General features: G+C 45.7%; 1 protein-coding gene across 1 annotated transcript; it reads right to left on the minus strand.

The window, feature by feature from the left end:
• Positions 1 to 15619: 15619 nt before the first annotated feature.
• LOC142906444 (uncharacterized) lies at positions 15620 to 20726 on the minus strand. The gene is made up of 3 exons (XM_076054181.1): positions 20395 to 20726; positions 19317 to 19409; positions 15620 to 18516 (listed from the first exon to the last, which is right to left on the minus strand). Exons 1-3 carry the CDS (start codon positions 20677 to 20679, stop codon positions 18277 to 18279), a joined length of 618 nt encoding a protein of 205 aa, XP_075910296.1. The 5' UTR covers positions 20680 to 20726; the 3' UTR covers positions 15620 to 18276.
• Positions 20727 to 24988: the final 4262 nt, after the last annotated feature.

Raw genomic sequence — 24988 nt, forward strand, 5'->3', positions numbered from 1 at the left:
TGTCAATGCGGTGGTGAAGGTGTGTCAGAGCTACTCGGCTGCGAGTCATGGTGCTGGAAGAATTGCCTTTGCCATGGATGGCACCAGCAACAGCAGCAGCAGCTTGTCGAGTCCTGGTGGTGAGGAGGCAGAGTTGCAGACAATGCCACCTTCTGCAAAGGGCGCACCTGCATGCAACAAAGTTATTGCTATCACAGCGACCGCGCATGGAACGAAGGCGCCTGCTGGGAAACGCCACGCCTGACCAGCGCCTGTCTCGACTCCACCTCACTCCCATAGTCACTAGAGTGAGAAAACAAATGTCTTGCCAAGTCTGTGGGAAAGCATTCCAACTGCCATCATGCCTAGAGTCCCACATGAGAACGGACAAAGAGACCCCTGACCAATGGCATCTGCGGTCGAAACTTTGATCAGCCAGGCAAATTCAGAAGGCATATGGAAACCTACGAAAAGGACTATTGGGTATTTATTTGCTGTTCTATTACTGAAGCTATCAACAGAAGGTGTGTACCGGATTAATTGCACTTGTGGCAAATTCTATGTAGGGCAAACAGGATGAATGATCAGCACGAGACTAAAAGAACACCACAGAAATATGAAATGCTCACAAATACAACTGTCAGCAGTAGCAGAACACGCGTGCCCACAAAGACACTCAATTGATTTTGATAATGTTGAAGTTCTGTGCAAAATTAGTTACTACTGGCCAAGACTAATTACAGAATCAATCGAAATAAAAATAAATAAAAATAATTGTAATCGTTTGGATAGCTACCGACTTAGTTTCTGCATGGAAGAGAATCATCAAATTACCGTTTGTACGGCTATTTTAGTACACACAATGGACACTAAGTACAAGATCAATGGGCTAGGATAATGTGCATGTATAATGTACGTTGATTCATTAATCCCCCCCCCCTACTTTGCGCTCAAAGAGCGCACAAGTGTTGTCATCACATCTACACCTCTATACAAGGAATGAAACAGGTGGACTTCTCCCAAATCTTGCTGTTGCCTGATGAAGCTAGTTGTAATTACTGAAACGTCGTACTCCGATGGTAAATGTGGTGGCTTGGCTCTCCAACACACCACACACCGGTGTGCTGTACTAGTGATGAATTGGCATGTTCTGTTTACGTGACAACCCTTACTAGTTGGCTGTCGGGTGGTGGCGGGTTTAACAACACATTTATATTGTAATAGGTTTTTACCCTTTTATATGGCACCAAAACTGACACCTTTATACAAGGGATCATGTTTGCAATAACCACAAGACAAGCAATCAAAATGCAAACAAAAAGAGACAACTCTGATAGTAATATACATTGTCCTTGAAGTTGATTGGTCCACACCCGAGACGGCTTTTCTTAGAGCCTAGTCTCCACTGGTGTTGGACCAGATGATGCAAACATGATCCCTTGTATAAAGGTGTCAGTTTTGGTGCCAGATAAAACGGTAAAAACCTATTACTATATCTTGCTACTGGCAAAGGAGGTCTCATAATGACACATTTATATATTTACGCGATCCAACCCATAAAACCTGTATTATGGATATTTGTCGCGAAAGCCTACGTGTTAAACTGCCATGTATTTTTACGTCTATTGCTGTATTTTCTTACGTGCAATATATTTAATAAACCATCCTAATTTATTAGATTTTTGTTTGTAGTTATATCATTGTTGCGCGTGCGGTGTGGTCAGTGGATATTGTTCAGTGGATCAAACCGAGACAAATATTTTTGCAGCAGCTGTAGCTGCACATTGCAACAGCGCATTCCGAATGGTGTAGAACGCATCGCCCATAATCTGTATCTGTGTGCAAACACCAGGTATGGTTGGTAAGAAACACGTTTGGTTTTAAATGAATAGAACTCGAGCTTCAGCCATATTGTTCATTATAGACCCCACTTTGTAAGCATTAATCACGCAAACCTTGCGCCTGATTCATTTGAGTCGCTGTCCTCATGAGCAACAGGGCATTTGTGGCAAGGTGTTAATGTACCACAGATTAGCACGGTTGGATACGCACACTGCGAAAAAAGTTCAACACATATTCTTTGGGTCTTCCCGTAAAGTCACGTAGATAGAACAATAAAATAATAAAAATAAAGTGAATAAAAAAGTAAAATATATCACGACGTTTCGATCGCAACACAAGCAATCGTCATCAGGAGAAAAATGATGAAGATTGCTTGTGTTGTGATCAAAACGTCGTGATATTTTTTTATTATTATTTCGTATTCACTTTATTTTTATTAGTTTATTGTTCTATCTACGTGACTTTACCGAAAGACCCAAAAAATATGAATTCCTGCAGTCACGAAAGCTTCAAGTCAAGATTCAAGTTCAACACACATTCATACATTTTGGAAAGCGAGTATCCTCGCACGTACAATGCACTGGACCGCATGTTCATGTTAAGTGAGTCAAGGGCTTTGTCACTGCCTACCCCATGATATAAATAATCTCAGAGAATTCAATTGCAAGTGTGCAATCTCCCTTCCGGTGGACATCGAGGATGAGTCATACCCTGGCTTGCCAGGAGGCAGTGGAACACAACTGTGGAATCTGTTCCATCTGCACGGGATAGAACGTTGCCCCCTTGCTCACATTCGTTCGTTTTCTGCGAGTGTACTGGTTTCCCCCAACATGTAAACACTCAGTAAGTGGCTGCAAATATCGGAATGTAAAGAGAACCGCAGAGCTTGGGCGATTGTTGGGAGTACCGGCTCACCGCCTGGCTGCTGTCTCTACATAACATGATTCCTATCTACACAAAGCACTCACCGCGTGGAGTACAGCAAGTGAAATTCCACGAAATAAAAAAGAAACGTACATGACCATAACAGAAGTCAATGGGTACAGCTGTGCATACACGTACACACATATACACGATTCCTACTGATGGTTGGAACGATTCACCACTGCCGGAGAGTCAAGGAATTGTCATGATTCAGGATCATGAATGCAAACTGTCCCCGTTCTCAAACCTGAGTACGATTTAAAAGGTCAATGAACGCCTTTGTCGGAAGCAATTACTTCCCCATGTCACTGCGATGGGCAGATTCATGCCGTTGAGTCGGCTTACACATTGTCAGTAGACCCCCCATACACAAGCGTACGCATTTGGGTTAACCCCTCCTCCCCCCTCCATGCATACATACTAAAATTCATACTAACAGCTACACCACCACTCCCCACACGAGACGAGCACGTGACTCGGTGTAAATGGAGCCGGAGCGCGAATAAACGTGCCGATGCCTCAAGTACAGTTGCCACCATTTCCACGACAGAGAAAACCCAGGCACATTTCTCAGCGAGTCCAGGTCTATTGTTAAAACTGTGCAGTTCACGGTGATAAAATTCAACCACAGCTATACCCGTGGTACCAGATCTTGGCTCAAATCAATTCCTGCTGCCACCCGAACACTGTCCGGGGGTCAAACGCGGACAGGTGGCAGCCCCAGTCGCGAGGCCACATCTGCGCCGACTCACGGTAAACGTGTGCAGGGCCAGCAGGAAGAGCCCCGGGATCTCGGAGCGCAGCCACTGGTTCCACGCGCTGTCTCGGTCCACGTCCTCGCGTGACGACGACACTTCAAAATCACCTGACCGGAAGGAGGGGGGTGGGAAGGAGAGTAAGAAGGTACGAAGGGGGACCTTCTAACTCTTTCACAGCGACGTGTTCTTCGCGTGCGTCACCCTGCAGCCAACCTCTCTGCTCTCGTGTGTGAACGTGGGTCAGTTTGGTTTAATCGTTCAGAATGAATGGGGCATGACCCTGGCCCTTGTGCAATTTATTATTTTCCATGAGATAATACCAAACACATCATTCATGTGTGTGTGTGTGGCCTGCAAGCAAAACCTACATGCTCTCGAGTCATATATCGGGAGCAGTCACAGGTGGGAAAGCATTGCCGAATTCCTAGAAAGGCTCAGCTCTCTCCAACTTATGTTGAAAGCGTTTATGCATTAATTCTGCCCGTACCTCTTTGTGCCTGTGTAGTGGGCAGGCAAGTGTGGTGGAGCAGCAGGTCCAGCACACAGGGTGTCCAGCAGAGGAGAGGAACTCCCCGTGGCCGTGGCCGGGGAAGCAGAGGTCGGCGGCGCTGGGAGCGGCGTCAGTTGCGCAGCGTCTGTGGGAGAAGGCACAGGCCTCTGCTGAAGATTATCATCCGCAGACACATCACACGGCTTGCGTCACACACTCGGCCCTGTGATTGTGGAGGTGAGACAGGTTCGCGCGTGGCAACGAATGGCTTGTCGCTGGACAAACATCGACGGCAACATCGGGAAAACGCGGCACGAACTCGTGCAGAGTTTCTGGCACCGTATGAATTTACACTCCTTGTAGGTATGTACGTTGAACCTCTTTCGCGCCGTACGTCAGCCAGCCGTGCTAATCGGAGGTGCAGATGGATGCAAATGAAGGACGTGGAGCAGAGGTTTCAAAATGAAAAAAAATTGATACAGAAATTACACAAGTCCAGGGGACGTCACCAAGGCCGTGTTATCCCAGACTCTGACAGAGCACAAAGGAAGATTGGCAATGACAAAAAATGGCTTCATAACTATCATTGTCAGATGGCACACTTGCATCTTCAGTCTTCAGTCGGCGTCAGTAATTTAAGAATGCACACATGATGCGTGACACCAACTAAAATGGCATCGATGCTGACTAATCACATCCTCTCCAAGATGTAGAACTCAAGAGACAAGGATAGCCTCTTCCAAACAGGACTACCCTTGACAATTGAGTTGTCGCCTGGGTAAAAATAAAATGAACTAGGAGATTTCAACTTGGAAATCCAAACCATCGCACCAACAGTAATGGACGGAATCCTATATGAGGCGCACACTGCAGGAGCTTCAGGTGGACTCTGGTACCTGCTTTAACGTCTGTGTGAGAAGCATATTCTCCCACTGAAATTCAAACAAAGTTGACAGTTAGACAGGACATGTTTTAAAACATCCGCAGTAAAATTCAAGTATGTATACCATTAAAGCAAACTATTTTTTATTTACCAGGTAAGGCCCATTGAGAGCTATATAGCTCTTTTTCCAAAGCGACCTGGCCACAAATGATAGCTTAACGAAGTGGCTTATCACGTGGAAATTTATAGCAGCCAAATACTATAAACGCATTACTTACAAATTGCTCACAAAGCGGTTATCCTCCCACTACCCTTGGGTTACCTCCTGTCCCGGTCCAGCCGAGACAGTCTGTGAATTGGCATCTGTGTTTGGGTGGCATGAATTAATTTGTACCGAGATCTGGTGTCGGTACTGTGCTGAACTTTACTACTGCATGGTTGTTGACAGACCTAGACCAACTGAAACATACAGTGAGGGAAACAAGTATTTGATCCCCTGCTGATTTTGTACGTTTGCCCACTGACAAAGAAATTATCAGTCTATAATTTTAATGGTAGGTTTATTTGAACAGTGAGAGACAGAATAACAACAAAAAAATCCAGAAAAACGCATGTCAAAATTTTTATAAATTGATTTGCATTTTAATGAGGGAAATAAGTATTTGACCCCTTCTCAATTATAAAGATTTCTGGCTCCCAGGTGTCTTTTATACAGGTAACGAGCTGAGATTAGGAGCCCACTCTTAAAGGGAGTGCTCCTAATCTCAGCTTGTTACCTGTATAAAAGACACCTGTCCACAGAAGCAATCAATCAATCAGATACCAAACTCTCCACCATGGCCAAGACCAAAGAGCTCTCCAAGGATGTCAGGGACAAGATTGTAGACCTACACAAGGCTGGAATGGGCTACAGGACCATTGCCAAGCAGCTTGGCGAGAAGGTGACAACAGTTGGTGCGATTATTCGCAAATGGAAGAAACACAAAAGAACTGTCAATCTCCCTCGGCCTGAAGTTCCATGCAAGATCTCACCCCGTGGAGTTGCAATGATCATGAGGACGGTGAGGAATCAGCCCAGAACTACACGGGAGGATCTTGTCAATGATCTCAAGGCAGCTGGGACAATAGTCACCAAGAAAACAATTGGTAACACACTACGCCGTGAAGGACTGAAATCCTGCAGCGCCCGCAAGGTCCCTCTGCTCAAGAAAGCACATATACATGCCCATCTGAAGTTTGCCAATGAACATCTGAATGATTCAGAGGACAACTGGGTGAAAGTGTTGTGGTCAGATGAGACCAAAATGGAGCTCTTTGGCATCAACTCAACTCGCCGTGTTTGGAGGAGGAATGCTGCCTATGACCCCAATAACACCATCCCCACCGTCAAACATGGAGGTGGAAACATTATGCTTTGGGGATGTTTTTCTGCTAAGGGGACAGGACAACATCACCGCATCAAAGGGACGATGGACGGGGCCATGTACCGTCAAATCTTGGGTGAGAACCTCCTTCCCTCAGCCAGGGCATTGAAAATGGGTCGTGGATGGGTATTCCAGTATGACAATGACCCAAAACACATGGCCAAGGCAACAAAGGAGTGGCTCAAGAAGAAGCACATTAAGGTCCTGGAGTGGCCTAGCCAGTCTCCAGACCTTAATCCCATAGAACATTTGTGGAGGGAGCTGAAGGTTCAAGTTGCCAAACGTCAGCCTCGAAACCTTAATGACTTGGAGAAGATCTGCAAAGGGGAGGGTGACAAAATCCCTCCTGAGATGTGTGCAAACCTGGTGGCAAACTACAAGAAACGTCTGACCTCTGTGATTGCCAACAAGGGTTTTGCCAACAAGTACTAAATTTTGATTTAAAGCTTTCGTGACTGCAGTAATTCATATTCTTAGTTCTTTCGGTAAAGTCACGTTGAAGGGAAACAATAAAATAATAAAATATATATTTTGTATTGTTTTATATATATTTTATTGTTTCCCTTCAACGTGACTTTACCGAAAGAACTAAGATTATAACAAGTACTAAGTCATCTTTTGCAGAGGGGTCAAATACTTATTTCCCTCATTAAAATGCAAATCAATTTAGAACATTTTTGACATGCGTTCTTCTTGATTTTCTTGTTATTCTGTCTCTCACTGTTCAAATAAACCTACCATTTAAATTATAGACTGATCATTTATTTGTCAGTGGGCAAACGTACAAAATCAGCAGGGGATCAAATACTTTTTTCCCTCACTGTAGGTCTAGGTTTGATCTCCATAGTGGAAAAGGTGGCAACCCGAAAACTAACCCAAGCCCTTCCACATTTAACGATAACCACTTTCAAACCGAGTTCGCTCGGAAATGACCCCACTAAACTGCACAAATGTAAACGTTTGACTTCAGTGGTTCCTCCGCCGCGTGCGAACGATGAAGTGCACGGCCTCTCGTGATGATGACCTCACACCCGCATGGCTGCACGAAAGGCGGTGCTGACGAGCATGAGGCAGGTGGAAGAGGCAAAACGAGGAGGCAAGATTGGAGTGCTGTAGTCGGTGGAGTATAGTGGGGCCTATTTCCGAATGATTGATTTATGTAGAAATGAAATTGGTCATGAGTCCGTTACTTTGTAAACGTTAGCATTTATCTACTTTAATACCAAGTCTGCAGGGGTGGGAAAGATGAGGTCTGTTCATTCTGGTGGGCAAAGGGAATTTAGACACTCCAAGTTAAGTATGGTGGCATACGGATGAAATGCACCTTACTAATGTAAATAATAATGATTATTAATCCTTCTTCTTCTTCACTCCCACGGTGTTTCCAACCAGGGTTAGGCAATGTAATTATCTGACGTGCTGTACACTTGTACAGTGTTACTGAATTATTGTATCATTATGAATTCAGTGCCCCTTCTGCGACCTTTCCCTAGATCCCCCTCTGGTGTATAACCTGGCCTGCTGACGTCAGGGCCGTAAGCCTCACATCCCTTTCCCTGCCAGCAGCAAGCGCTATGCTGTTACATTACGATTCTATGCCACTACACAGGGACACCCCTACTTACGAACATTCGACTTACGAACTTTCAGAGATATGATCAAACCTGTCCGTATGTCCAGTTTCCTGTTCGGACCGAGAGTCGCAAGTTCATGGTGGCATCTACATCTGCAGAACGTGAAGAACCAGAGGCAACTGTCAAAGCCATTCCCCGTGTTTAGTGTACAAGCCGTAAAACGTGTTTGAAATCGACGGGAGTAAAGTTGGACTCACGAACAAATCGACTTACGAACAGACCTCTGGAACCGAACTCGTTTGTACGTACAAGAGTCTGTATATGGTGGTCACTCTGAACAACACAGACCCAGCCTCCTTTTTACTATTTTTGGTCCATTAGGACATTACCAGATGCATCTTTCTGTGATAACGACCACACAATACACATTAGACGAGTCACAACAGGTCACGTTTAATAGTCTAAACTTGTCTGGAGTAAGTCGCATACGGTAGACATTTCTGCACATTTGCAGAATTACATGTCTATGATAAAGGAACCATGTGTATTGCATTACACAGGGGTGCTTGATCATGTGTGGATGCAGATTCCCGCAGCAATACAGAGAATAGGTTGTTTGCAGCGCCACTGATTAATCAGAATCTTTTTTATATCCTGGAGGAATCCGATGAGCTATGAAGATCTTTTTCACATATGTCCAGTAGGGGCGGGTCAGCGAGCTATTTCCAAAACCGATGAGAGGCAAGATGGAGAAAATGTAAGCAAATTGCTAAAAATACAAAGTACATACATTCCTGCCAATTTGTCAACAAATGCAAGCTTGGGCAAGGTAGAAACACAACAACCACAGCTCCAGACCACGACAAGACTCCACAAAGTCCCTCAATTGCATTGCATTAAAATTGAACGTTTAATGAGCGATATTTGAAATAGCGTTACCAAATGACAATATTCCCTTCGAATACCTGACTAATGAATGAGGCTAAGACGCTTGCAGTAATGTTCAAATATGCATCACAAGCCATTCAGAAGTGGTAGGCCTCACGTGACCACAGGGCACCACAGTGGCAATATGTTAACTACTCGCCTGGTACGCAGGAGGCCATGGATTCAATCCGGACCCTGTCACCTGCTGTATATTTTGAGGTTGCATGTCTCTCTCACTACATTTAAAATAAACATCACGCGTTTAGAGTATTTGGCCTCTATACATTTCCACGGGATAAGCCACTTCGTTGAAGATAACATTTGTGATAGCCAGGTTGCTTCTGAAAAATAGCTCCATAGCTCAGTGGGGCCTCAAACTGGTAAACAACAGCGCCCTGAGCAGCATGGTGAGGTATGGCCATACAACCCCCTTGATTAACACAGCATGGGGTAGGGAGATCTTCAAGCATGATTACATTTACAAAGGGCATTAAGTGTTCAACAAAAATGAGTACATGAAATCTTTGAGTAAACCGCCATGAACCAATTCAACAAGACGCAATCTCACCGACACACCACGAGTTTCACTGACAACCACCGTCTTTTTTGCAGGCAAACATCTTGGTCAAAGACCACATCAGTGGCAATATCAGGCTCACGGATTTTGGCCTGAGCATCAGCGAGACCTGCCCAAGTGAGTGATCTAGCTGCCCTGTGAATGTGTGTACGTGTGTAGCAGCATGTGTGTGTGCGTGTCACAGTGTTTGTGGGGAGCGGTGGTGTTAACGGTTAGCACGCTGCGCTACAAGCCTGTTTAAGCTATATGGGGGGGGGGGTCTTTGTCTTCGTGCTGTGGTGGCGTGGTGGTTAGCACCGCTTAAACAAAGTGTGGTAGTGACACTGATACCCTTCAAACGTTAAATTTCGTCAATCATTTGGCCAGGATTTCAACTCTCAACCTCCCAGGTTTGAGGAGGGTAGTTGTCAAACAGTAACCAGTAAACCGCTAACAATTTTCATAATCGATTGCTGGTATTGAAAGTCTGGAGCCAGTAGACAATCCCATTGGAATTTTCGTCGCGGATGGCTGATTTACGTGTGATTTACATGTGATTTACGATTGCAAATGTACAGATCTCATGGCAGCCCTAAGTACCTTTGTCCTCATTCCTCACTTAACCTTTTCCCGTTCCGAGACGTCTGCACGTTACAGGGTGGTGGTAGGCGTCCCCGGTTCATCACTGAATCTTGAAACGCGCAAAGCGGCTCGGCGTTAATTTTATTCAGAGAGGCGTCGCAGCGCCGTTGCTTTTAAAGAAGTTGTTACTCACCGCAGAGAACTCTCGCGACACGACAGCTGCACTCTATGATAGCTGGCACCAGTGTAATGAAAATAATTTACATTTCTAAGTGCTACCCAGCTGATACACGCATTTACGTGGGCGATCTTTGTCATTGTGCGTATTTTGAGTGCCATACGTGACTGCGTGTGCATACCCTCATCTATTCTGCACTTCACAAGTACAGATGAATAATGTGCAAGTGCCACCTTGTTTGGTCACCTGTCTGTCCGTGTGTTGCTAGGAGCTTGGTGTCTTGGCTCGATATGATACATGGCCCCCGAAATGTACTTTGGGCTCCCGGTCACATGCAGCGCGGACATGTGGTCACTCGGATGTGTGGTGGCCGAGATGCTCCTCGGGAACCTGCTCTTCAAGACAAGCTCGGAAGACCACATCGGGTATCTCATCCAGGTATCTGACGCGTAGGAAAACACCATTGCATATATATCCAGTTGGTTATAAGGTCCTGCTGTTGAGCTACAAGGCTGTCAGTGGGTTAGCCCCACAATACTTACAGGAGCTGATCCACTCATGTACACCAATGAGGTCCTTGAGATCTTCTGATCTCCTACTCAGTTTTCTGAGGTCAAGTCTCAATTCCTGGGGGCGATCGGGCTTTTTGCCAGTGCAGCTCCAAGACTATGGAACGCGTTGGCCTCTGAAAACAAGACAGAATTTTTAAAGCTATTTAAATCTCACCATGAAAACTCACCTCGGTAAAATGGCCTATTCCCCATAGTTTTGGTCGTCTCATTTCCTCGTTTTGGTCGTCTCATTTCCCTGCTTTCCATACACGGGGCGCATTGGGATCATCGGATTAAATGCGCCTTACAAATATTAATTATTATAATATATACATACTGATGAATTCTATAATTTTTATTGTAACAAACCTCGAGCCCGATACGGCACCACCAAACCGGGCGTCATATTTCCCATGGGACAGTTCCAACTGCGCCATATAAAGGAGGAGGGAGGGTTTAATTCGAATTTGAACCAACGATGGAGTCCACGATAAACAACAGCAGCAGCAGCAGCAGGGGGTTGGTTATGACTGATGGCGCACGACGATCCACCAGCGTACAGACCCGCTGTGCGATGGCTCATGCGACAAAGCTGGTTACGTGCAGGGCTGTCGTCATCCTCTGGGCCTTTCACTGGTCAAAAAATGTCGCTCAGCTACCGGTACACGGGAGAGGAGTGGACGTGTTCACTGCGTGATCACGCACCATTTGCATGAGTAAAGGAGTAAAGAGAGATTTCAGGTTCATCGGTAATACCAGAGAATCAGAGCGTCAGGCTGATGTCCGTTGGAATGATTACTATTGTTATGATTATTGTGGTTTGTTGTTAATCCCCGAGGCTTTCAGAGCCTGTGTTGGAGAGCAACGAAGCCGCACGTAGTAACCACGTCATCAATTAAAGACCAAATATGTATGATTCGCCTGATGATAGAGATAAATATCTGCAAACAGTATGTACAAGAGCAGGCAAAGTTCATTGTACATCGACGTTTCAATGAGACAAAGAGCAGCGTATGTACGCTCTGTTCACTCGAGCGACAGACCTCATCCAACTCATCCCTCTTGTGATCTTGGTTTCAGATGTTGGGGCTCCCACCCAAAGCCATGATTGACGCCTCGACCCACAACATTATCTCCTTTGGTGAGTGGACAGGGGGGGTGGTGAGGTGGTGGTGTTGGAGTTCGTAGCTGTTGCTGCTGCTGCTGTCACTGCCCGGAGAGTCGTGGCCGTGCAGCCGCGTGTCTCGTGCTCTGTGCTTGAATAGAAAGGCATGGAAACTGCTTCGCGTAATTAAAAAATGAACTGTGCTTTATTTGGGTTTAAAAGTCACAACGGTCTTGGCAACGTACTTGCCAGTACGTGTTGAATTAGTGCGACAGCAAGGAGTCTTATGAAAAAAATACTTTAAAGGAACGGTAATGTTTAGGTAGCACAGTATATTTGGAAAACCCATAGGGATTTGCAATCCAACAGAGGACGTGTGTATTAATTACATGGAATTCTGGCCATCACATTTTTCATGAAGATGAGTGGCCGTTTTTTTTATTTCAGCATGACTTAGCACAACTTTTAAAAATTGTGTGGCAGATGCGACGGTATCCTAAATCAGCATAGAGCAGTTCTACCATAGTATAAAACAACCACAGAGAACAACCCTCCACACAAACTGTGGGTCCTTGATTGAGAAATATATTATGCTTAAAAGCACGCTTGTACAACAAATTACCATCCTCTCCAAGTGATGCAAATAATAATATAATTCTAAAATAAACATCAAAGTGTCTCCTTGCTCAAACAAGTATCAGGAGGTTCTCGTCTCCTCTGGTGGCCCAGAGTTGACAGTGGGAATTAGGAGCCATCCTTTCCACACGACTACTGCAAACGTCTCACAAACGGTTACAAATTTTATCGACCCTGGAGGGATGACAGGCTGTAGTCGACCGCCAACATGGAATCATATTTGCAAACATCGCAATTGGAGGGTTAAGGACCGCCGCCGCATTGTACTGATCGCCACAACTAATTCAGTGTTTCTCTCTTTTTCTCTCTCCGATAAACAGACAAAAAGAATCGCCCCGTCGTCAACGGGAAACGGATCGTCCCGTGCTCCGTGTCTTTGAATGCGGTTCTGGGAACCCGCAATCAAAAGTTCATCAATTTTCTCCGCGGGTGCCTTCAGTAAGAGACTTGTTACTATTGTCTACATTTCACCTCGTACAAATAATTAAATATAAATCACTTTGCGTCTTCCATCAACATTACTGGAAACGATCTTAGACCTCACGTGTCGTTTGGGCTAGGACTGCAAAGTTTTGTGTCACACCGGGGCATCGTTTCTTCATCTCGTCGCTTTTTAAAATAAATATCGTTTCTGACAAAAGTGTTGAGGATAGAATTGCGCATTTCACCCCAGACCACGATTCAATGAAGCGATTTTAGAATGCAACAGGCACCTGACTCCCTCCGCTTGCCTCCTTGGCAGGTGGAATCCCCAACGTCGCCTCACACCCACGGAGGCCCTCAACCACCCATTATTGTTGGGCGGCAGGGCCGTGCCACCGCAAGCGAACTTCCCGCCTTGCCCAGCCATGGACACGGAGCCGGTGGCGGCCTGCAGCCTCTCGGCAGTCCCCCGTCTCAGCCAGGGAGATTGCCAAGTCCCTGCTGCAAGGAGGCAGACTTCGGAGTCCACTTGGTCAAATCAGAATACTGCAGGCTCAGTTTCTGTGAGCGAGTGGGCTTCAAACTCGGATTGGGGAATGGAGTCGGAGCGGGGAGTGGAGTCAGCAGGTGACTGTGTGGTAACACGCCTGTCTGAAAAAATCCCCAATCAAAGTGGTGGCACCAATGACGTCATCGCGGAGGAGGAGGAGATGGAGTCGGCCACGAGACAAGAGTGAGTCTCCACGCAGAAGTGCACCTTGAGAAAAATGTGTATTGGGGAGGTCATTCAGACAAAGTGTCTCCTGATATAAATTAGCATATAGCAAACACCATCGATCATCATAAATTAGTTATTTGAGTAAATCACACATTCCTATAGCAAGGGCAAGTCGATTCATATTACAACCACTGTTGATTCCCACAATGTGGTATTCACGATTGAGAGGAAGTAAAAAATATTGAGGACACATGAGATTTGGGTTCTGTATCAGGTGAGACAAGTTCTGTGTTGTAAGAACGGGGAATCTGTTTCATGAGGAGTTGTAAAATGAGGATTCTGTAATGGCATTCACCTCTTTAGTTCATCTCACTTGAAGATGTAAATATCCCAGGGCTCCATAGGATGTAATATCTTATTCCTAACCTCATCTCCACCAATCTGCAGCTAAATGCATTCCTAGTAAAAATATTTATCTTAATTATAAATATATGAATTGCACTGCATTCCACTTGGAGGTGCTGCGGTTAGAACACTCCACGATCACTGTACGCTTGCGAGTTCAAAATCCAGGTCAAGAATGTTAACAGCTTATTTATCAACCCGAGCTTTAGTCAAATAATGAATCCCATTTTGTGGGAAGTCAACAGCGGTCATCCTATTATACACCACCATTGGCTTCTGTTATAGGAATGTAGCATTCCGCTACTGGCCATAGTCAGAGATGTGTGGCATCCTCCTACCTCGCATTTGAGCGGTCGGACGCATATGAGGTGCACTACAGCGACCAGTGTAAGCACAGCCGAGAATGCATGATGGGGCAGACGGTGGCATAATGAATACGTGTATGTGTGTACGTTGAAATAATTTTGCACCCGTACGCAGCCGATCGTGCTAACTGTAGCCGACCGTGCTAACCGTAGCCGACCGTGCTAACCGTAGCCGACCGTGCTAACCATAGCCGACCGTGCTAACGATGGCGCGTGCGTCCATTTGCCAGGCGGGGCCCTGCTCTCCAACTAGGCAACAACAACAACGAGGAGGAGGATGATGATGCCGTCGACAAGATTGGGCCAAAGGTGTCACGCGGGCCTGGACGGAGATTCTCCCGCCTGAGGCGGAATATTCGCGGGATTCTGCGATTCATTCGGGAGCGCTGTTTCTGTTACCGTGACGATACCTCTGAATAAATCCTGTCATGCGGCTGGGCCCTCCCTGCCCTGTGTACATATTTTTCAATGTTACTGTCGTTGTTATCTCACTTCTTTCTGGTCCAATGACTCCAAGACTCACGGTTTAAACTGAAGATCCCAGTGGTCCTCAAAAATATTTACGGGGACTCCTTCGCTTACAAACATTCAACTTAGAAAGTCTCAGAGATACGAAGAAACCTGTCCATATGTCCAGTTGCCTGTTTGTACCGAGATTCATAAGTTCAACCGCCACGCAATAGATGGTGGTGGTGGCATCTACATCTACACAACGTGAAGAACCAGTGGCGTCTACGTCTACAGGAGATTATACAACTCTTAAAGCCATTCCCTGTGTTTAGTGTACACGCCGTACAACATGTTTGGAATCGACAGGAGTAAAGTTGGACTTACGAACAAACAGACTTACGAACAGACTTCTGGAACCTAACTCGTCCATAAGTAGAAGAGTCCCTGTATATGGTGGTCACTCTGAACAACGCAGACCCAGCCTCCTTTTTACTATGTTTGGTCCATTAGGACGTTACCAGACGCATCTTTCTGTGCTAACGACCACGCGATACACATTAGACGAGTCACAACAGGTCACGTTTAATACTATAAACTTGTCTGGAGTAATTCGCATACGGCAGACATTTCTGCACATTTGCAGAATTACATGTCTATGGGAAAGGAACCATGTGTATGGCATTACAAGGGGTGCTTGGTCGTGTGTGGATGCAGGCTTTTGGCAGTGCCACTGATTAATCGGAATCTTTTTTTCATCCTGGAGGAATCCAATGAGCTATGAAGCTCTTTTCACATATGTCAAGTAGGGGCAGGTCAGCGAGGTATGTACAAAAACGATGAGAGGCAAGATGGGGAAAATGTAAGCATGTTGCTAAAAATACAAAGTACATAGATTCCTGCCGATTTGTCAACAAATGCAAGTTTGGGCAAGGCAGCAACACAACAACAGCACCAGACCACGACAAGACAACGCACAGTCCCTCAATTACATTGCAAATTAAAATCGAAAGTTCAATGCGCGATATTTGAAACAGCGTTACTAAATGGCAATATTCCCCTCGAATACCGAATGAACGAGGCTAAGACGCTTGCAGTAATGTTCAAATATGCATCGCAAGCCATTCAGAAGTGGAAGGCCTCACGTGACCACAGGGCACCACGGTGGCTGGGAGATGTTAACTACCTCCCCTGGTACGCAGGAGGTCGTGGGTTCCATCCCAACCCTGACGCATGCTGTATATTTGTCTGCTATAAATGTCCACGTGACGATAAGCCACTTCGTTGAGCTATCGTTTGCGATGGCCAGGTCGCTTCTGAAAAACTGCTATATATGCTCAGTAGGCCTTACCTGGAAAAAAAAAATATTTTGTCAATTAGTAAATAAATGAAGTATATAAGTTCCAATTTCATTCATGCATACATTTCCAAGCTTGGGAAAGGCAGTAAAACAATATCAAAAACAGCCACAGTCCACACCAAGACAACATACAGTGCTTCGGTAAAATTGTACTTAAAAACTGAACTGTGGATACATTATATTCTTAGTTTTTTCGGTAAAGTCACGTTGAAGAGAAACAACAAAATAACAAAATATATATAAAACAATAAAAAATTCTCACGACGTTTCGACCATAACTCAACGTGACTTTACCGAAAAAACTAAGAATATGAATTACTGCAGTCACGAAAGCTTTAAATCAAAATTTGTGGATACATTGTTAAGAATACAAAAAATTGTTTAGGTAAAATTAATTTGGTTGATAAGGACCTGGGTAGTGATCTGCGATTATTGAGTGGGGGTTTGGGAGTCGCTGACTGGGAGGAGTGGGAACGGGTGAAGCCGGATCTGCCACGCGTTGCGCTCACCAACTCGAGCTTCGCCGGGACAGCAACAAACGAAGAGACGGAGAGAGGAGCTACCCCGGGTTTACATCGCCACGACTCACGACGCACACAACACACTCGGCACATGCCCAGGGGGAGGAGGGCGATGACCACCCCACAGTGCGATAGCTACGACTCCCCTTTCATTTAGTGAGCCATCCTCACACAACGCTGCACGGAGTGTGCAGTGTTATCAATGAACACGGCACTACCACTGCACGGAGTGTGCAGTGTTATCAATGAACACGGCACTACCACTGCACGCGAGCAATCGGCTGCTTAGTGAGTTACACGGCACGGTACGGAGCTATTAACGCGACACGAACCACAGCGTGTTCCCGGGGTACTCAACTACCTTAGTTTCTCAACTACCGGGATTACTCAACTCAATATTTAAAGAGGCGCAATGCACTGTGGTGAATTCGAGACAGTGGTCCTTCATAAACAACATCACCAAACAGTCTTTAAAGAGCAGCATGTGGCACCGGGAGACACAGATTGCCAACCCCTGAGCTATTCTATTCCAGCGCATGAGGGCAACATGTTCAGGAGCCATAAGCCAATGTCCGAGGTCTGCTGGTCACGACGAGAGGGCTTCAGGAGAAACTTCGTGTAGGGTTACTATTCCTACTCCGTTGAAGGAGCACAGACGACTGTGGTTCACAATATCGTGCATAGTTTGGGTTGCATGGTCACAATCACACTGTGGCTTGACTTTAATTTTCTATTGCGTCGTTTCACGTTGTACGATCTGTTCTGGATGACCACAGTCAAACACTGGAGAGTTTTTAATTTTCTATTTGTGCATCAGGTATCCGCATCTGCCATGTTTTGTGCAGATGCGGTTTAGGGGGACCATGATCTTCGTGGAATATCAAGCCCAGGGATCTTCTGCGTTGGGTTTTTCACAAGGTGTGTCAGTTCTTTTGAACTTACACTGATCATGTCGACTCTCTGCAGTGGCAATGTGAAACTATTAAAATAAAAAGGGATACAATTTTTTAGAAGTTGATTCTTACACGTGCAATTCAATACGTGAATTGTCAGCTGAATAATAAATATTAATCGATTTAACCGATGTATCGCGCTGTTACTACTAACTAGCACAACTCTTTATTACGATCACAGCATGTACAAAGTAACATTTTAAGTAAAAATATGTTTTGAAGTAATGATGGTTTATTCAAACTGTGTGCAATATCAAGCAACTTCGGAATGATTTCTGAAGCACTGCTGCAATGTTTGGTGCACTGCGATACTAACGCGGCGATCCGAGTTGGATTCCTAGCCATGGCTAACGTCAGTGGTGACTGATATCTGAACCAGTCCTGAACCTAATCCCCGCCCCTTCACCAAGCGTGGTAAAGTTTGGTGCAACAACCCCCATGACCAAAGCAACGTGGCGAGGCCTTCATCAGGCAGTGGCCTGCCAGAAGGGTGTTACACACACAATCATCAGTTTGTCTCGACAATCACTTGCCTTGAACATTGAATCCTTAAGTTACATTACCAATGGCATATTGGTGTGGCTCACTGACCCTTTGATGTGAAAGATTAAAGAACCCCAAGTGTCTGTCGCCGACTCAACAATTTTGAGGAGCGACCCGTGGCGGTCAGGCAGATCACGAGGTGAGCAGAGGGGTGAGGAGGAGGGCACTTTGGAGGGGGCTGCCAAACCTCGAGTCGCGAGCACACAGCGCCGTCTCCTCGTACAAGACGGCGCACCGATGGGCACCGCCGCTGCTGCCACCGGGCTTGGCCTTCTGCGCCAGTTTTACCAGGTTGGCCACGGGGCCGTGCCCAAGGTTGCGGCAGGAATGCACGCCGTAGTGCTGCCCCACAGCGCAGTCCACGGCCGTCAGCTGCAGAGCACACAGCCAACAACAGAGACCTGGAACCCTCTCTCTTTCGTTTGGAGGCGGCCGAGTTGCTAGCAGCCCTTTTCCACTGGCGCATCCGATCCGTGCCAGCGCGTAGCACCCCCACGGAACGGGTGGTTTTCCATTTGCCATTTGCTGTGCCGATATAAAATCAAACTGTAATACGTCGCCCTTACAAGACCTCTCAAAATGGACCAGGAGCCAAACAGGTCCAGAGGTGGTGCTAATAATAAAGTGTCCATTGCGTACGACGTGAACAGCGTTAATGTGACTGCACAAATTTATGGAAACATGGCCGAGTGGTGGTTCTCAGGTTCAAACCCAGCATCCGCCCTGGTTAATGTTGCCTGTTTATTCACCATAAACAAAGAGATCTGTTTCACAATGTATGATAAAAATCCTGTGACGCTGTATAAAAAAAATAGAATTGGCCACGTGTAACCGCATCATGTTCCAAATTTGCTAAATCATAAAAAATACTTGCAAATTACTTTATCGGGGAAAAACCATGTAGGAAACTCAACATCGCTCCCGAATGGCAGACATGTCCATTCACAGGCTGGTAGTGCGTGTACCACGTGCCAAATAGGAACAGCTGCCATTGGGGGGGGGGGGGGGTCCCCTCGGGTAGACTGCCGCAGAGCAATGGAATGGTTGAGATGAGACGTTGCTGTAAGGCGCTTTGAGTTGAAGAGTTTATTTCCGCGAGCGCCCTATATCTCCAAATCCTTATCCCCATCTCTGAGCCGCCCCTGTGGCCCCTACTGGGGCCCGTGTCTCACCGCTGCGGTGTCGAGGCTGCCGCACTGGTGGATGAACTCCATGCAGCTCGTCGCGCTTTGGGCAGAAGCTTCCCGCTGTGGCTCCAGATCCACCTAGGGCAGAGATCACAACCCCAGTCTCCTCCAACAGCTACTACAGACACAACAAATCCGTCAACACCGAGGCGACCGCAAGACAAACACCGGCTTGAAGCTAAACGATACGCATGGAGCTGCATCTCACAATGCAGTGCACGAAAACTGATTAAATATTACAGATTTAAGTTTGCAAATTAACACAAAATTCGTTCTCAATTTTAGTTTTCCAAATGCGCTATTGGCGTAATGTCAAGAGACAAATAAATCATCCATTGGTAAATCTCGCATAGCCGTGCAGGCCCTGTGTTATAAAATGCGGGGGGTGGCGTTTTATCTTGTACACAATAGGAGCCAACACTTTCACACGAGAGTCAAGCTGAAATTGTTATTCTCAGAGATGGAATTAGGAAAATGAAGTGCAAAACCCAAGTTTAATGAGACCGTAATATTGTGCAGTCGCTGGTGACTGGGCTCGGACGATCGACTTGATAAGACTTGAGACCTCGGTTTCAACCCAAGCGGTCAAAATCCAGATTCAAGCCCAGAATCTCATTATTGCCAATGCACTGCTTTGATCTCTGAGCCACCTGGCCGCTTTGCATATATAGTGTTATCATATATTTTATCTGAATGTCACCGCTGTACACTCAATTTTAACGGTGATTTTCAATATCTACCTTTGGGATGTTTTCCAAATTCACAGATATTTTTTAAGAGTGACAAGAGAAAACCCATGCATCTTACGTGACACTTTGTTGTGCTCTGCATTGGTAGTGATTACATAACGCTTAAACGTATTCAAGTTATCGACAAATGAGTTTTAAGTTCGTAATAATAAACTAATATTACCGCGCACAATTTTGGAAACAAACTTAACATTGAGCGCCACTCGGAGGCGGTAAGTACACTCAAACTTTGCACGGGCAGTGTCGTACACCTACTTGCTGTACTGCCTCTTACCAGCTGGAGGCGGGTGGGCTCACGCACGCCACGTACGCACCTGGGCGTTGCGATGGAGGATGTCCAAGGAGCCGAGGCCCAGGCTGGGGAGGTCGCACGAGTCAAAATGCTCGGCAAGCTGCTTCTCCACGCGTAACAGCGCAGATAGGCTCGGGGGCTTTGCCATCTTACTTACGTGGCTCAGCAGACGGACCAGATGCTCGGCTACTGCCTCTGCGAAGGAGACAAGCAATGCCATTGTAGGAGAGGACAACGATGCTGTAACTCGCTCCAATAGGCTCAACAACTGCAACTCTCTCTCTGCCCCCCCACCCCCACGTCTCATCTACGGCCTCCCGATAAGTTTCATCATCACTCTCCAGATGACTCAAAAAACAAGTTTAACACGAAGGCCTTCGCGACCAATGATTATCCATAATAGAGCTTTTGGATTAGGTCACGTAAATAGTGCATATTAACGCGTATTATTTAGTGCATGTATACATGATCTAACCCAAAAATCTAGATGATGGACTCAAAAAACCACTGGCAGACTTCTCACACCCGTATGCAAGACGATATCGCCCCAATATTCAAATTGTTCAACTATCCCCCGAACCAGTCCAGGATAAATTTCAAGATCACACTCAGCATTTTGACGGTCCTCCGTGGTCTGATCCCTTATGTACAATACGAGAAACTACATTTTATTCAGATTGTGCTTTCGATATCGTGTCATGAGACGGAGTATCCACTCGGATCTCTCACGGAGCAGCGGAACCCGTCCTATTGGAGAATGGCCCACAGAAGAGAACTTCACAAAGCTACCTCTGACATCGCTTCTAGTGACGTCTGGTCTACAGAGTAAAGGGAAGCACATTCTAACCCACTCTGAACGTGAGAGTAATGTCCGTCACATGAAAGTTGAGCCGATATTGGACTTGGTCAAATTAGCAGGAAAGTGTTATCACCCAGCACGTGCATCGATCGGTTGATCGTTAGTTTGTGGCATAGAGATCCGCAAAAAATAGATATCTTTGGATCATCCGAGATTTTTAATTATCCGCAGCCATCCTCCACGTCATTAGCGCAGATAATCGAGTCTACTGTATATGCAAATTTGTCTCCTTACTCCCCGGAGTAGGCGGCGGTCTGGTGTCGGGAGTGCTGATGTTGCCGAGAAACGCGGCCGGTTTCTCCTTGACCACGAGGTCGCGAGGAGTCTCGAGGGAGCTACAGCACAGGGCCAACTGAAACATATTCCGGGCCGGCGTGTCCCCTTTCACCTGCCCCAGGAAGTCCTGCACACACTGTTGGTGGAAACAACAAAGGACCCAAACCACGTGCAGCCATATCACTCTGTTGGGACAAATAGAGGGTGATACATGCATAGATGTCCGACCGATTTCAATGCCCCCCCTTACTTTTGTTTCAACGTGTGACTGAATTTTGTGAAAGCGATGGCCCTAAATATTATAGAGGAGTGTTAATTCAGTGGTAGAGCAAGTCTTTTGATAATGGTGGAAGTATCCACAGACTTGAAACGTATGGCGATTATCACTTATTAAATAATTCCGAGGACAAATGTATTATGGAAAATCTTTGACAAATCTAAGCAAATGCATGAATGTTCTCGCAAGGTAATTTTGTTGCATTAAGTCCAGACGCCATGGCCCCACCTTCTTCAGCTTATTCACAAAGATGTCCTCGGCGTTCTGGAAGACCTGCAGCACCATCTCGGTCGCCGGCTGTGTCGTGAACTGTCGGCGAAGATCGGCGCTCGTCCCTGGCAAGGGGAACGACTCCAACAGGTATTTCTTGATCTTGTGTGGCCGGCCCTCCACCTCCTGCTTGATGTCACACTCGATGCGAGCCAGCCCACGGTCCATCGCCTCCCGCTCGCCTTTCTGGGCCTTGCCGATCACCTCAACAAACAACACAATTTTGATTTAAAGCTTTCGTGACTGCAGTAATTCATATTCTTAGTTTTTTCGGTAAAGTCACGTTGAACTTTACCGAAAAATATTAGGAATATAAACAACACAATGTTAGCAACTGTGGCGGCCACAGGTGCAGGGCAGTGCTGTAGTTGCGATGATGGAACACGTGATGGACGAGTGGTTCAACAGCGAATGCAAGGTGTGCAGCTAATGCACGATTGCAATCGAGAGATGGGATTGGTGGATCATCCTAGCAGCAGTGGCTTTTGGCAAGCCATCGAACAAAGACAGTCACCGCATCACTCGCTTTCAGATGGGCTTCTGCGGCCAACTGGAATGCTCTTCCTTACGATATTAGGAAGCCATTGGAGCTATGCACTTTTAAATCTAGATTGAAAACAATTTCTTTAGAACTGCTTTTTGTGTTCAGTTTGTTGTCCTCCACACCTCTGATTGGCACAGTTGGCTACGTACAGTGCGAAAGACGTTCAACATATATACATGTGGTTTTACCCAATCCAGTCATTTCTGAGTACTTGTTTAGATTTGCAAATTTTTATTCTGACGCCGGCACACACGTCCTCCTCATTCATTAATAATAACACGGGATTTTTTTTTTACATTATTTGTGAAGCATATAGAAATGCAGTTTTGGATAATACACCCGCAATATTAACTAGGGCGACTCCTGGGATCGAATCGCGAACCTCTGAAACAAGCGACAAATGCACAACCACTCGGGAAAGAAGATTTCTGTAAGGAGCGGTACAGTAAAATAGGCCTCAGCCTTCAATACGATATATATTAACATGATGTACTTACACGAGCAGTTACTTCAGTGCTCTTGTCACAGCACTGCACCCACAAAACTGAAGTCGTGTTGGAAGTCTGTCTCAGACTGCATGACAAAAGGATACACCACATTCACTTGACAGGGAGACAGGTGTGAAACTTGTGTGCCTGAGCAACTGAGGATAGCTCAGCATTGTGGCCGTGTAAGGCAAACGCAGGGGCGGGGGAATATTGGTAAAAGGCTGATGCAGTGTCACTCTCAGGTGTGAACACAGCGACACGTACGTTGTGGCTGTGTGTCAGCAATTCCAGAACGCATTTAATTCAGAAAGTAAACCCCCTCAAGGGCAACAACAATACATACTTGAGGCAATCTTGATTTGAAGCTCTCGTGACTGCAGGAATCCAGACTCTTTGGTTCTTTCGGTAAAGTCACGTAAAATCGAGGAGGAGGCCGCTTTCCTACCTTACAGTTACACGCTAATTTCTCACGTTAACATCACTAGCCCTGGTCACTTCTTTATGACCCATGGGCTACACACATTTCAAACCATTTAAAACACTCTGCCTCAGCAGCACACCAAGGCTTTCCCACCTGATGACGGACGCTTGTGTTGCGCCCGAAACGTCGTGATTTATTTTATTTTATACCTACGTGACTTTACCGAAAGAACCAAAGAGTATAACTTGAGGCATCCAATAATAATAATACAATTCGCAGTCGACAAGCGACGCAATGCATACACACGTACACACACACACACACGCTCGTACACGCAGGCACGGCACGTAGGGAAATGCCCAGAGGTATGCTGGTGATACGGATGCCCAGATCGTGAATATCCGGAGCCCCGTATCGTTCCATGAGATGCTTCAGCAAGTCCGGCACCTTGAAGCATGCCATCACTCCTTTGCCTCGGGAGCTGCGGCTCTTGGCCACGAATATCCTAAACTCTGCCGCAAACAACAACAACAACACGAGCGGGTTACGCAGAGCGCATGCTAGGGGAGCAACGACGACGCATTGATTCGGACGTGATCATTCATCCTGAAGATCGCGATATGCACACCGGATCGCGTGCGTAAGAATTTATGTTTTAGATTTGTATACGTTGCGTGTCATTGTTTCACATTGTCCAACACCCACCCACTCCAGTCACTAGAGCCGGCTGTGTTCACGTTTTAAAACAAGGCGTTGAATCTAGAATTTATTCACGAGCCCTCAATCGCGATAATCGATTGATTCGCGACATGGGTGGCTGGGGTGGCGCGTATCGCTTCTGTTTATGTCTGCAAGGAATCACTTGCTGAGCCTTCGTATCATTTCAAATACCAAACAAATTCATGCATCAGTAGCACTGGGGCCTTGAAAAAGGGAAAACATCCGATAAGCGACGTTTCGGGCAATGACCCTTCTTCATATTGCATAGAAAGGCCAGAGAGATTGAGTCAACAATAAGAATTGGAAACTGCACTTCACAGTGATTACCGTGTTTCAAAAGTTATTAGGTAACCATTCATATGAACCTTATGGTGGGACCCCGGGGTCCCATAAGTCCCCGGCTCTTGCATAAACATTATATTATATATAATGTAAACATTGTATTATAATGTAAACATTATATTATATATTATATATAAACATTATATTATATATAATGTAAACATTATATTATAATATAAACATTATATTATATATTATATGTAATGTAAACATATTATAATGTAAACATAAACTGTGGTCTTTTTCACCAATGGGTTTGAAGGATGGTGGCAAGTGTTGTCTTGTTAAACTATGCCTTTAAAACTGAAAACTACTTACCTACAGTAGCTCTATTTAAATACACTATCGAAAACATAATCTACTCCCCTCTGTCAATCATCGTGTTTCTCAGTGTGGATTTGTAAACACACTTGTTAAAC

The sequence above is a fragment of the Petromyzon marinus genome, chromosome 64 (assembly GCF_048934315.1).
Source record: "Petromyzon marinus isolate PM22_M1 ecotype Great Lakes invasive population chromosome 64, UKy_Petmar_22M1.pri1.0, whole genome shotgun sequence".
Classification (NCBI taxonomy): Eukaryota; Metazoa; Chordata; class Hyperoartia; order Petromyzontiformes; family Petromyzontidae; genus Petromyzon; species Petromyzon marinus.

Bases quoted from the DNA above. Each gene is read 5' to 3' on its own strand.
- LOC142906444 (XM_076054181.1), bottom strand. From the start codon at position 20,679: ATGAGACGTGGGGGTGGGGGGGCAGAGAGAGAGTTGCAGTTGTTGAGC. The intron at 19,410-20,394 runs GTGCGTACGTGG...TCTCTGCCCTAG, and splicing joins TCCTCCATCGCAACGCCCAG to GTGGATCTGGAGCCACAGCG. The intron at 18,517-19,316 runs GTGAGACACGGG...TGTGCTCTGCAG, and splicing joins GCAGCCTCGACACCGCAGCG to CTGACGGCCGTGGACTGCGC.